We start from the raw sequence: 14,201 nt of genomic DNA on the forward strand, positions 1-14,201 counted from the left end.
CAGACAACGATGACAATATGCAAAATAAGTTAGTTAATTTCTTATTATGTCCAATGAAGGCACTTATTCTGAAGGCAACCTAATTATTTTAAAACATCAATGAAGTGACTCAGGCTGTTACACAGCTACTTTAATTCACAGATTAATCAGCTGCATGCAACACATTTGTGAAAGTTTTGACACAGAGATTCTTTGGGGCTGCAATACAATTACTGTACACAAATCAGTACAACAACAGCTTCTGTACCAACACTTTGACACTGGTCTCACTGTGTTTATTTCTGATATGGTATAAAATGAACTATACTGTAATAATTCTTCATTCACTTAGTCAGTTACAAATTAGTAATATGGCTAATGTGGTAATGCCCTTATTCAAGATCATAGACCTGCTGGTATTGGTAATTATCAATAAATCAGTTGCATGGAAGTAGAGTTAAATATAAATAAAGCACTTTTGGAAGTTGATCTACAAATCTAAGCAGTTACTTCTGATAGCTCAGTTATTAAAAAAAAAATAAATAAAAGAAACACTTACCTTGCAGCGACTATGTTACTGGCATTAAGATCAACAATTTCTTCAAATCCTATTGCAAATATATCAATAGGGCGGTCAGCTGAAGAATTGTTCATTACGTCAACCAGAGCTAGACAATAAAGAAAGGAAGTTGAACATAACCGATAAGGTGCAAAATTATGAAGGGTCAAAATTAGATTCTTTCTATTTCTATAACTAAAAACTGGTAAAAGAGATTTCATTTTTCAATGTCTACTCTACAGTTAATGTCAATTTTTTACCCTCCTGAAAATGAATGAATTAGTTCAAATCAACTATTACACAGAGTATGATACAGGGGGAAAAATCCAGTTAATTTGTTCAGCTTCCAAAATATAAATCTTTGAAAATGTGATTCAGTACAGAGTGAACGATCTTACATACTTCTACAATCGTACTCTGCAAACCAATGGAAAGTGTATGGCAGACAACACTTCCCACTGTACCAATTATTAGGGCCTCTTCCCATTCCACTCAAGTATGGAACAAGGCAAAAATAGCTGTCTAGATGTCTCTGTGAGTGCTGGAATTAATCTAATCTTGTCCTCATGATTCCTATGGGAGTGATATGTAGGTGGTTGTTGTATATTCCTTGAGCCACCGTAAAAAGCCAGTTCTAGAAAACTTTCTAAATAGGCTTGCTTGGAAACTTTGTGTGAATCGTGAAGTTTTTCCAGTTGTTTCTTCAGCACTTCTGTGACACTTTCCCAGGGGTTAAACAAACATGTGGCCATTTCTGCTATCCTTTGCTGTATACATTCATCCCTTGTTAATCATATTTGGTACAGGTCCAATACACTTTAATGATATCCTAGAATGTATCGCACAGGTGATTTGTGAGCAAACTCCTTTGTAGACTAATTGCATTTCCTTCGTATTCTACCAATAAACTGAATTCTGCCACCTGCTTTACCTACGACCGAACCTATGTGATACTTCCACTTCCTACTGTTACAAAGTAAAAAGTGTTACATGCAGATAGCTGTATGAGTTGACCAATTCCATCTGTGACTCACTGATACTATAGCCATAAGGTACTAGGTTTTTCCCATTTTGTGAAGTACAAACTTTTAAATAAGATCTGACTGAATATTTGTGCAGCCTTTTTAGACAACACTTCATTATAGATAACTGCGCCATCTCAAAAAATTCTGGGGTTACTGTTAATATTGTCTGCAAGGTCATTAACATGCAACATGAACAGCAAGAGTCTATACACACTTCCATGGGGCACACCAGAAGTTACTTCTACATCTGTTGATGACTCTCCATCCAAGGTAATTTGCTGCATCCTGCCTATCAAAAAATTCTCAATCCAGTCACAAATTTCTCTAGATACCCAATACACATGATCACACTTTTGATAATAACACTTTTCAGAAATCAAGAAATACCATATATATACTTGACAGCATTGATCCATGGCTGTCAAGATGTCAACTGATAAAAGTGAGAGTTGCATTTCATCTTCTTTATAGTACTGTAGAACAAATATATAAATATGCATAAAACAGAGCCCTTTGCTGTATATTGTGCTCATATTGCACTTTTTCCCATTTCTGATATTCCTCAAGGACTTTTCAGGGAGAACAGGAAAATTTAGTGTTTTAGTAAGTATAGCCCTAGTGAATGTGGTACGTTATACAGGCAGATGAAATGAAAAGAAAATGTATATAATTCCCTGCAATAATTCAGATATAAGCTGACAAGTGATGAGAGCAACATTCTTTTGACTAAAATGTTATTCTAAACAAATCTATTCCTTTTGCCAAACCATTAAAAAAAAAACCAACAGGCCATGATCTGCATCCACCATATTTCACCACTGCCATAGCACTTGTATCAAATAATGGTCTCCAGGTATATACTAGGTTCCTAGTTTCCCTTCTGAGTCATACTTGATGTACCTTGTCACATTATGCCATAAAAATCTTCACTGCTACACAGGTCAATGAAAGTGTTAACAAATACTGCGCCATATAAAATGAAAATGTAATGGATAACACTTCTATGTTTCAATATCATAACTACAAAATTGTGCTATATTTTCAACTGACAGTGAATATAGTTTCCATCACTTATTATGAACAGGACAGATTGCTACTCACCACGTAAAGCAGATGTTGAGTCACAGACAGGCACAACATAAGGATTGCTAAGCACGTGAGCTTTCAGGCAATAGGTCTTCTTCTGAAGTAAATAACACACACACACACACACACACACACACACACACACACACACACACAAGACCACTGTCTCTCTGGCCACTGAGGCCAGACTGCAAGCAACTGTGCATGATTGGAGAAGAAATCTGGGTGGTGGGGGTAAGGAGGAGGCTGGGGCAGGGATGGGGAGGGATAACAGAGTATAGGTGGCGGAACAGTAAAGTGCTTCTTGTGGGAGTATGCAGGAGGAGGGGGGAGGGGAGGGTAGGGTAGGATAGCTAGATGAAGTCAGGAGGGGGAGAGTGTGAGGGGGAGGGGGAGAGTGTGAGGGGGAGAGTGTGAGGGGGAGAGAGTGAGGGGGAGAGTGTGAGGGGGAGGAGGAGAGTGTGAGGGGGAGAGTGTGAGGGGGAGGAGGAGAGTGTGAGGGGGAGAGTGTGAGGGGGAGGGGGAGAGTGTGAGGGGGAGAGTGTGAGGGGAGAGTGTGAGTGTGAGGGGGAGAGTGTGAGAAGAGGGGGAGGGGGAGAGTGTGAGAGGGAGGGGGAGAGAGGGAGGGGGAGGAGGAGAGGGGTGGGGTGGGGGAGTGAGTGAGGGGAGGGGGAGAAGGAGAGGGGTGGGGGAGGGGAGAGGGGTGGGGTAGAGGGGTGGGGGAATGGGAGAGGGGTGGGGTAGAGGGGTGGGGGAATGGGAGAGGAGTGGGGAGAGGGGAGGGGATGAGCGGAGGGGTGAGGGGAGGGGGAGAGGGGTGGGGGTGAGGGATGGAAGAGAGGGGGAAGAAGGGCAAGAGAGGGGGAGGGAGTGGAAGGGGGAGGGAGAGGAAGGGGGAGGGAGAGGAAGGGAAGGAATGGGGTGGGGGAGGGAGGGGGAAAGGGAGGGAGGGAGGAGGAGTGGGAGGGCAAGGGATGGGGTTGGGAGGGAAGGGAAGGGAAGGGAAGGGAGAGGGAGGAGGGAGGGCAAGGGAGAGGGAGGGAGAGGGCAAGGGAGAGGGAGTGAGGAGAGGGCGAAAGAGTGAGGCGAGGGCGAGGGAGTGAGGCGAGGGCGAGGGAGTGAGGCGAGGGCGAGGGAGTGAGGCGAGGGCGAGGGAGTGAGGCGAGGGCGAGGGAGTGAGGCGAGGGCGAGGGAGTGAGGCGAGGGCGAGGGAGTGAGGCGAGGGCGAGGGAGTGAGGCGAGGGAGAGGGAGTGAGGCGAGGGCGAGGGAGTGAGGCGAGGGCGAGGGAGTGAGGCGAGGGCGAGGGAGTGAGGCGAGGGCGAGGGAGTGAGGCGAGGGCGAGGGAGTGAGGCGAGGGCGAGGGAGTGAGGCGAGGGCGAGGGAGTGAGGCGAGGGCGAGGGAGTGAGGCGAGGGCGAGGGAGTGAGGCGAGGGCGAGGGAGTGAGGCGAGGGCGAGGGAGTGAGGCGAGGGCGAGGGAGTGAGGCGAGGGCGAGGGAGTGAGGCGAGGGCGAGGGAGTGAGGCGAGGGCGAGGGAGTGAGGCGAGGGCGAGGGAGTGAGGCGAGGGCGAGGGAGTGAGGCGAGGGCGAGGGAGTGAGGCGAGGGCGAGGGAGTGAGGCGAGGGCGAGGGAGTGAGGCGAGGGCGAGGGCGAGGGAGTGAGGCGAGGGCGAGGGCGAGGGAGTGAGGCGAGGGCGAGGGCGAGGGAGTGAGGCGAGGGCGAGGGCGAGGGAGTGAGGCGAGGGCGAGGGAGTGAGGCGAGGGCGAGGGAGTGAGGCGAGGGCGAGGGAGTGAGGCGAGGGCGAGGGAGTGAGGCGAGGGCGAGGGAGTGAGGCGAGGGCGAGGGAGTGAGGCGAGGGCGAGGGAGTGAGGCGAGGGCGAGGGAGTGAGGCGAGGGCGAGGGAGTGAGGCGAGGGCGAGGGAGTGAGGCGAGGGCGAGGGAGTGAGGCGAGGGCGAGGGAGTGAGGCGAGGGCGAGGGAGTGAGGCGAGGGCGAGGGAGTGAGGCGAGGGCGAGGGAGTGAGGCGAGGGAGTGAGGCGAGGGCGAGGGAGTGAGGCGAGGGCGAGGGAGTGAGGCGAGGGCGAGGGAGTGAGGCGAGGGCGAGGGAGTGAGGCGAGGGCGAGGGAGTGAGGCGAGGGCGAGGGAGTGAGGCGAGGGCGAGGGAGTGAGGCGAGGGCGAGGGAGTGAGGCGAGGGCGAGGGAGTGAGGCGAGGGCGAGGGAGTGAGGCGAGGGCGAGGGAGTGAGGCGAGGGAGAGGGAGTGAGGCGAGGGAGAGGGAGTGAGGCGAGGGAGAGGGAGTGAGGCGAGGGAGAGGGAGTGAGGCGAGGGAGAGGGAGTGAGGCGAGGGAGAGGCAGTGAGGCGAGGGAGAGGCAGTGAGGCGAGGGAGAGGCAGTGAGGCGAGGGAGAGGCAGTGAGGCGAGGGAGAGGCAGTGAGGCGAGGGAGAGGCAGTGAGGCGAGGGAGAGGCAGTGAGGCGAGGGAGAGGCAGTGAGGCGAGGGAGAGGCAGTGAGGCGAGGGAGAGGCAGTGAGGCGAGGGAGAGGCAGTGAGGCGAGGGAGAGGCAGTGAGGCGAGGGAGAGGCAGTGAGGCGAGGGAGAGGCAGTGAGGCGAGGGAGAGGCAGTGAGGCGAGGGAGAGGCAGTGAGGCGAGGGAGAGGGAGTGAGGCGAGGGAGAGGGAGTGAGGCGAGGGAGAGGGAGTGAGGCGAGGGAGAGGGAGTGAGGCGAGGGAGAGGGAGTGAGGCGAGGGAGAGGGAGTGAGGCGAGGGAGAGGGAGTGAGGCGAGGGAGAGGGAGTGAGGCGAGGGAGAGGGAGTGAGGCGAGGGAGAGGGAGTGAGGCGAGGGAGAGGGAGTGAGGCGAGGGAGAGGGAGTGAGGCGAGGGAGAGGGAGTGAGGCGAGGGAGAGGGAGTGAGGCGAGGGAGAGGGAGTGAGGCGAGGGAGAGGGAGTGAGGCGAGGGAGAGGGAGTGAGGCGAGGGAGAGGGAGTGAGGCGAGGGAGAGGGAGTGAGGCGAGGGAGAGGGAGTGAGGCGAGGGAGAGGGAGTGAGGCGAGGGAGAGGGAGTGAGGCGAGGGAGAGGGAGTGAGGCGAGGGAGAGGGAGTGAGGCGAGGGAGAGGGAGTGAGGCGAGGGAGAGGGAGTGAGGCGAGGGAGAGGGAGTGAGGCGAGGGAGAGGGAGTGAGGCGAGGGAGAGGGAGTGAGGCGAGGGAGAGGGAGTGAGGCGAGGGAGAGGGAGTGAGGCGAGGGAGAGGGAGTGAGGCGAGGGAGAGGGAGTGAGGCGAGGGAGAGGGAGTGAGGTGAGGGAGAGGGAGTGAGGCGAGGGAGAGGGAGTGAGGCGAGGGAGAGGGAGTGAGGCGAGGGAGAGGGAGTGAGGCGAGGGAGAGGGAGTGAGGCGAGGGAGAGGGAGTGAGGCGAGGGAGAGGGAGTGAGGCGAGGGAGAGGGAGTGAGGCGAGGGAGAGGGAGTGAGGCGAGGGAGAGGGAGTGAGGCGAGGGAGAGGGAGTGAGGCGAGGGAGAGGGAGTGAGGCGAGGGAGAGGGAGTGAGGCGAGGGAGAGGGAGTGAGGCGAGGGAGAGGGAGTGAGGCGAGGGAGAGGGAGTGAGGCGAGGGAGAGGGAGTGAGGCGAGGGAGAGGGAGTGAGGCGAGGGAGAGGGAGTGAGGCGAGGGAGAGGGAGTGAGGCGAGGGAGAGGGAGTGAGGCGAGGGAGAGGGAGTGAGGCGTGGGAGAGGGAGTGAGGCGTGGGAGAGGGAGTGAGGCGTGGGAGAGGGAGTGAGGCGAGGGAGAGGGATTGAGGCGAGGGAGAGGGATTGAGGCGAGGGAGAGGGATTGAGGCGAGGGAGAGGGAGTGAGGCGAGGGAGAGGGAGTGAGGCGAGGGAGAGGGAGTGAGGCGAGGGAGAGGGAGTGAGGCGAGGGGGAGGGGGAGTGAGGCGAGGGGGAGGGGGAGGGAGGCGAGGGGGAGGGGGAGGGAGGCGAGGGGGAGGGGGAGGGAGGCGAGGGGGAGGGGGAGGGAGGCGAGGGGGAGGGAGGCGAGGGGGAGGGGGAGGGAGGCGAGGGGGAGGGAGGCGGGGGGAGGGGAGGGGGGCGAGGGGGAGGGAGGCGAGGGGGAGGGAGGCGGGGGGAGGGGGAGGGGAGGGAGGCGAGGGGGAGGGAGGCGGGGGTGGGGGAGGGAGGCAGGGGAGGGGGAGGGAGGCAGGGGAGGGGGAGGGAGGCGGGGGAGGGGGAGGGAGGTGGGAGAGGGGGAGGGAGGCGGGGGGAGGGGGAGGGAGGTGGGGAGGGAGGCGAGGGGGAGGGGGAGGGAGGCGAGGGGGAGGGGGAGGCGAGGGGGAGGGGCGGAGGCGAGGGGGAGGGGTGGAGGCGAGGGGGAGGGGGCGGGAGGCGAGGGGGAGGGAGGTGAGGGGTAGGGAGAGGGAGGGGGAGGGGAGACTAGTGTGTGCATTTAATGGAATAGAAGGCTGTATAGTGCTAGAGTGGTAACAGGGAAGGGAATAGGTGGATGAAGGACAGGGACTAATGAAGGTTGAGACCAGGGAGGTTACAGGAATGTTGGACATATTGCAGGGAGAGTTATCACCTGTGCAACTCAGAAAAGCACTGATGGTAGGAAGGGTCCAGATGATGCCAGCTGTGAAGCAGTCATTGAAACAAAGAACTTTGTGTTGGGTAGCATGCTCAGCAACTGGGTGGTTCATCTCTCTCCTCGTGACTCAATACCACCCACAACAGGAGCAACTGAATCACATTCTCTACCAGGGTTTCAACTATCTCTCATTGTGCCACGAAATGAGGAATATCCTACCCGCTATCCATCCCACCCCTCCTACAGTGGTATTCTGCCACCCATTGAACTTACACGATATCCTTGTCCATCCCTACTTTACCCCTGTTCCAAACCTCTTGCCTCATATCCCTGCAATAGATCTAGGTACAACTGTCCCATACATCCACCCATTACCATCTACTCCAGTGCGGTCAGGTCGCAAGCACCATCTATCCTGTCAAAGGCAGGGAAACCTTTGAAAGCAGTTATGTGCTGTACAAGCCAGTCTGCAACCACTGTGTTGCATTCTACACAGGCATAACAACCAACAAGATGTCTGTCTGCAAGAATGGCTACTGAGAAACTATGGTCAAGAGACAGCTGGATCACCCAGTTGCTGAGCACACTATCCAGCACAATGTTGTTCTCTTCAATGACTGTTTCACAGACTGTGCCATCTGGATTCTTCCTACCAACACCAGCTTTCCTGAATTGCACAGGTGGGAAATCTTTCTGCAATATATTCTACATTCCTGTAACCCCCTTGGCCTCAGCCTTTATTAGTCCTGTCCTTCACCCATCTATCCCCTTCCCTGCTCCCACTCTAGCAGTACATCATGCTGCCACTCTAGCGCCACACAGCCTTTTATTCCAGCAACACACCCACTAGTCTCTCTACCCCACCCCACTTTTCTTTCCCTTCCTCTACTTCTCTCCCCCCCTCCCCCCCACTTCCTCCACCTAGCCTCCTGACTGCACCTAGCTGCCCTACTCTTCTCCCCACGTCCCTGCATACTCCCGCAAGCAGCACTTTACTGCTCCCCACCCCTACCCTACTATACTTCTCCTTCCTCGCGCCAGCCTCCTCCTTATCCACACCACACTGATTGCTTGCCCATCATGTGTAGTTGCTCACAGTCTGGCCTCAGTGTCCAGTGACAGTGGCCATGTATGTGTGAGTTGTGCTTGCGAATTTCGACTGTCTTTTTTGTGTGCCTGTCTGCAACTCATCATCTCCTCCATGTGGTGAGTAGCAATCTATCATTTTCATAATACTGTCATTATTTCATACTGGATTTTCCAGTGTTTGATTTTTCCATACATGTATGTTTCGTTCACAATCAGAGAGCTCCCTATTTCTTCTCACATTGCCATAAGCAGACTAAAAAACACTGTTACCTTCAAACAGAAACTGGTGAGAAAAATTTGTCTCCTCTCCTCCCGGCATAGCTCCTACTTCTGAAAGAGTCAGAAGCACCCTCCTTGTTTTGCAATAGCACCCAGACCTTAAATACCTCTACAGCTTTCTCCACAAGGTCTACAACTTTCTCGAGTCAACCCCTGAAACAAGAACACCTCTCCCTCCTGTATCTTACCTACTGTCATCTTCCATCACCTTCCTAAAATTTGGAACATCCTTGTCAAACTACATGACACTGAAAGGACACCACCCCTGTTCCACCTACTTTATGCACCCACCCACTGATACATACTCCAGCCCTACTGCAGGTAGGGCAACATGTGCAATGACCCACATTATTTACGAGCTGACATTGTAACTGACTGGCACTTAAAAAAATGGCCACCTCCAGGCTGGCAGCAGATCAAATGAATAAACATAGGAGAACTGTTTGCATTGGCAATTTCCAGTACCCAGTTGCTGCACCTGCTCTACAGAAAGACTCATGACACTTACATGGCTGCTACACCACACCAGCCATTTGGACCCTCCCACTCAGCACCAGCTTCTTGCAACTCTAGAGATGGGAACTTGCTCTCCAACATATCATCACATTAGTACACGAACTAGGAAACTCGAATTTTTGCACTTTTGAGTTATGTAAATGGCTCTCGTGTACTTGATGTGTTCAATTTAATGCTACAACTGGATATATCTCAGAATTTACTGTTGGGACACAATATTAATTTCAATAAATGGGTACATATTAAACAAGGGAGTGTTTCTGTGCTATGAGTTATCCAGCTGTGCTGCAACAAGTTCAGTGGACAAAAAATTAAGCCACCTTGAGACAAATCATTACAAACATCATTTCATACCATGCAGTTTCACCCCTGGACTTGATAACCACCTGGATTCAGTTAAGAAGTGAGCCCAGGAGGTTGTGCAGCTACATCACATCCAAGTTAACCCACTCGCTAAGGGTTTGATCACGTAATTCCACCAAACTGCTAGGATGCTGATGTCGGCACTTTGCCCACTGTTCCAAAGTGTAACACAAATTTTCTATGGGGTTCAAGTATGGTGATTTTGCAGGTCAATCAATAAGTAACAGGATGGGGAAGTGTTCAGAAAACCTGTCCTGTCACATATTCTCCCAGCCCAATGAACTCTGCTGTTGTTGTCTTGAAAAAAATAGGGATATCACATACTATAATGCAAATGTAGACTGAAAGGCAACACCCACTCATTCAGAATGTTTAAATAAACATGCTGGTTCATGTCAGTGCTCAGTTCACTGATCGGGCCCAATTCATGATAAGAAAAACACTCGCAAAACATCACAGATCCATCTACAGCTTGAACTTGACCTTTCTCACATTAAGGATGAAATGCTTCATTTGGCCTCCAGTTCACTCATCAATGTGCGTCACTTTAATGTAGGCAAAAATGTGATTCATCAGACCACATTAAGTTCTGCCAATCAAATACTGTCCATGTTTGATAAACTCCAGCCCACTGAAGATGCACAGCTTTATGTGTGGGAGCAATGGCCTCTTGTGAGGTGACTGGCTCCAAATGTTGCATTGCATGCAGTTCCCATCACAATGTTCTCTTGCTTCATTCACTGCCTGCAGCAATTCCTCTAAGGTTCGGAAGTGATTCTGATTCACAAGCCTTGAAATGCATTTCCGCTCCCTCTCAGTCACGTTCTTTTTCTGACCACAATTCTTACATCGTGTTTCATGGTCATGTATGTTACACCACTGCTTGTAGACACAAATAGTCCGCCATGAAGTGCCAACAAATCCAGCACCTTCACACACCATATAGCCATCGGCATAGCCAAACATGATTGCTCCTTTTGCACTCTGTCATGTCCTTACATTTATCCTTGTTTATTTGCAAAGCCCGCTTGAAACATACATGTCTAACTGATCACTACTTCCTTATGCTCACACAGAGGCAGTGCATGTGAGGTTGAACACACAACTCTACTGCTGTGCCATTTATTCAGGCTTAAAGATTCAGCTATGCGTGCACACTGGGTAGACAAATTTTTTGTCCGGTGAACTTATGAACTGTCAATGGTGAGATAACTATAATGCTAGAAGTACATATCTAGAGTCACATTGGCGTAATACTTAACCAGCATACAATGTTGGTATATTTCTGTAGCCTGAGCATCTATAATACTATCTACATTGCCAAAAATGTTTGATGAGCATTGATTTTCATTCTTTACATGTTAGTCAAGTTTATGTTGTAGTGAAGAAATTAGGTGTGTGTATGTTTGATTTCAGAACTCTATTATAGTGTTAATTTGTTATTTATGAGTTCCAGAGGGGGGGGGGGGGATGATGGAAGCTGTTCTATGGAATTTAGAGTCTAATCCTGATATGTATTACAATATTCTCCTAAAGTACCATAGTTTTGAAATCCTACTGCAACGCTTTGTGCCTCTTCCTTGTTTTGTTAATTTCCTTAGAGACATTTAGGTGGTAACATTAAATATTATCTTCTTTAATTTTTTTTGTATGTTTGTTAAGCTGAATAGTAAGAAATGTTTCAAATATAAAATAGACAATATACTAAAACACGTTTCAGTTGTTCTGTAGGCAGCACTGGTTCTTTGCGTGTCCTGAGGGTAAAACCACCAGAATCAGCCACTTTGCCTTCTACTTTGCTTGCCAGTGGCAACACTTGTAATTCAGTTTCTCCATCTGATATCCCCTCTGCTATTTTGGAATATCAACCATCATCTGATGATGAAACCAGATGAAGAGTCACAAAGAAGAGCAAGTGCTTCATTTTCAAGTACTAAAAGCCAGTTAATGTTAACAAAGTAGATCACGAGACATGGAAAAAGCAACTGAAGATGACATTACTATGTGCAGCCCTTAAAAGGACAGCATTTAGAATGCATGGAAGAAACTAATTCAAGAACAAGCAACACTAGGAAAAAATTAAAATATCCAGAACAGTGGGCAAAAAATGTTTCCAAAATCATACAATAGTGCAGAGAATCCTATATTTCATTCAGGAAAATGCCTGCTCCATGAGTATGCATGAAAGATCCATGTAGAGAGAACTGCAGAAGGTGTTATAAAATGTTTACACATTCACAAAGGCTAAACATTTTTGAAAGATGATATAAATTAGAGGCTTACGAGAGAAAAGAGACTTTACTCACAGTAACATAGAGAAGATCATTAAAATGACTAGCACTTGAGTGAATTAAAAAAAAAAAAAAATTTCGCTGTTGCCACAAGTAACAGAACAAATCTGAGTTTGTAAGAACGGGTTTCTGAATGCATAAGGGCGATGTGGATATGGCGACGGAGAAAAAAACATCCAAAACCACAAGTGAAGAAATGGACAGTTTGAGGACTCACTTTGCAGTTGTTAACATCAATATTCCCACTCTGGGACAAATAAAAAAAATTCTAAGTCCATCACTTGATATTACATTTACAAACTTCCTGCACAAAAACCTACCACATTAAGGAGCTCCAGAAGGACAAGGACGTAACTCATCATCTGAAGATTAGATGAATGAGTTTTGATGACGATTTAATTTTTTTTTTCCAAATTTTGTGGTATGTTTGAAGATGTAAAAGTGAATGAATAACAGAGCATTTTCTGAAGATTTGATATTATAAGATATGATTAAAACAATTCTTGCATATTTCAATGTTATTACATATTCCTTTGCAAATCTACATCTACATCTAAATCCATACTACGCAAGCCACCTGACGGTGTGTGGCAGAGGGTACCTTGAGTATCTCTATCGGTTCTCCCTTCTATTCCAGTCTCGTATTGTTGGTGGAAAGAAAGATTGTCGGTAAGCCTCTGTGTGGGCTCTAATCTATCTGATTTTATTCTCATGGTCTCTTCATGAGATATACATAGGAGGGAGTGTAGTAACACGATTCATGTTTCCATCGCACTTCACCTAGTGTAGACCGGGAACTGTCTGCTAGGCATGCCCGATGTGAACTGATTGGGCACGGCCCGTGCTGCCTGAGTTGTTGTTGTTCCGCCGGCAGAGGGCGCGGCCGAATTCTCGCTTGTCCTCTGGTGGACGGGACTTTACTTGCGGCAACTACTGTCCGTGAGGCGCCGTGCTGATTTACGCCTCCCACGATCTTTCTGGTGGCTACTGCAGGGAGCAATATACTGCAGGGAGCAATATACTGCTTGACTACTCGGTGAAGGTATGTTCTCAAAACTTCAACAAAAGCCCATACCAAGCTACTGAGCGTCTCTCTTGCAGAGTCCTCCACTGGAGTTTATCTACCATCTCTGTAACGCTCTCGCAATTACTAAATGATCCTGTAATGAAGCGTGCTGCTCTCCATTGGATCTTCTCTATCTCTTCTATCAACCCTATCTGGTACGGATCCCACACTGGTGAGCATTACTCAAGCAGTGGGCGAACAAGCGTACTGTAACCTACTTCCTTTGTTTTCGGATTGCATTTCCTTAGGATTCTTCCAATGAATCTCAGTCTGGCATCTGCTTTACCGACGATTAATTTTATATGGTCATTCCATTTGAAATCACTCCTAATGCCTACTCCCAGATAATTTATGGAATTAACTGCTTCAAGTTGCTGACCTGCTGTATTGTAGCTAAATGATAAAGGACCTTTCTTTCTATGTCTTCACAGCACATTACACTTGACTACATTGAGACTCAATTGCCATTCCCTGCACCATGCATCAACTCGTTGCAGATCCTCCTGCGTTTCAGTACAATTTTCCATTGTTACAGCCTCTCGATATACTACAGCATCATCCGTAAAAAGCCTCAGTGAACTTCCGATGTTATCCACAAGGCCATTTATATTTACTGTGAATAACAACAGTCCTATGACACTCCCCTGCGGCACACCTGTAATCACTCTTACTTCGGAAGACTTCTCTCCATTGAGAATGACAAGCTGTGTTCTGTTATCTAGGAACTCTTCAATCCAATCACACAATTGGTCTGATAGTCCATATGCTCTTACTTTGTTCATTAAATGACTGCGGAGAACTGTAAAAAACGCCTTGCGGAAGTCAAGAAACACATCATCTACCTGGGAACCCGTGTCTATGGCCCTCTGAGTCTCGTGGACGAATAGCGCGATCTGGGTTTCACACGATCGTCTTTATCGAAACCCACGCTGATTCCTACAGAGTAGATTTCTAGTCTCCAGAAAAGTCATTATGCTCGAATATAATAGGTGTTCCAAAATTCTACAACTGATCGACGTTAGAGATATAGGTCTATAGTTCTGCACATCTGTTCGACATCCCTTCTTGAAAATGGGGATGACCTGTGCCCTTTTCCAATCTTTTGGAACACTACGCTCTTCTAGAGACCTACCACTGCAATAAGGGGGGCAGGTTCCTTCGCGTACTCTGTGTAAAATCAAACTGGTATTCAATCACGTCCAGCGGCCTTTCCTCTTTTGAGCGATTATAATTGTTTTTCTATCCCTCTGTCATCTATTTTGATATCTACCATTTTGTCATCTGTGTGACAATTCAGAGAAGGAACTACAGTGCAGTCTTCCTCTGTGAAACAGCTTTGGAAAAAGACATTTAGTATTTCGGCCTTTAGTCTGTATCCTCT

At 49.4% G+C, this 14,201-nt stretch overlaps 1 protein-coding gene across 1 annotated transcript in view; it reads right to left on the reverse strand.

Moving 5' to 3' along the window:
- Window positions 1-14,201, reverse strand: part of LOC126248939 (synaptojanin-1) — a 133,553-nt gene that overhangs the window by 33,203 nt on the left and 86,149 nt on the right. The window contains exon 12 of the mRNA XM_049950453.1: window positions 539-647. Within this exon, the coding sequence (XP_049806410.1) occupies window positions 539-647 (109 nt within the window). The remainder of the gene's footprint in view (window positions 1-538; window positions 648-14,201) is intronic.

Source organism: Schistocerca nitens, chromosome 3, assembly GCF_023898315.1.
Source record: "Schistocerca nitens isolate TAMUIC-IGC-003100 chromosome 3, iqSchNite1.1, whole genome shotgun sequence".
NCBI classification, from domain to species: Eukaryota; Metazoa; Arthropoda; class Insecta; order Orthoptera; family Acrididae; genus Schistocerca; species Schistocerca nitens.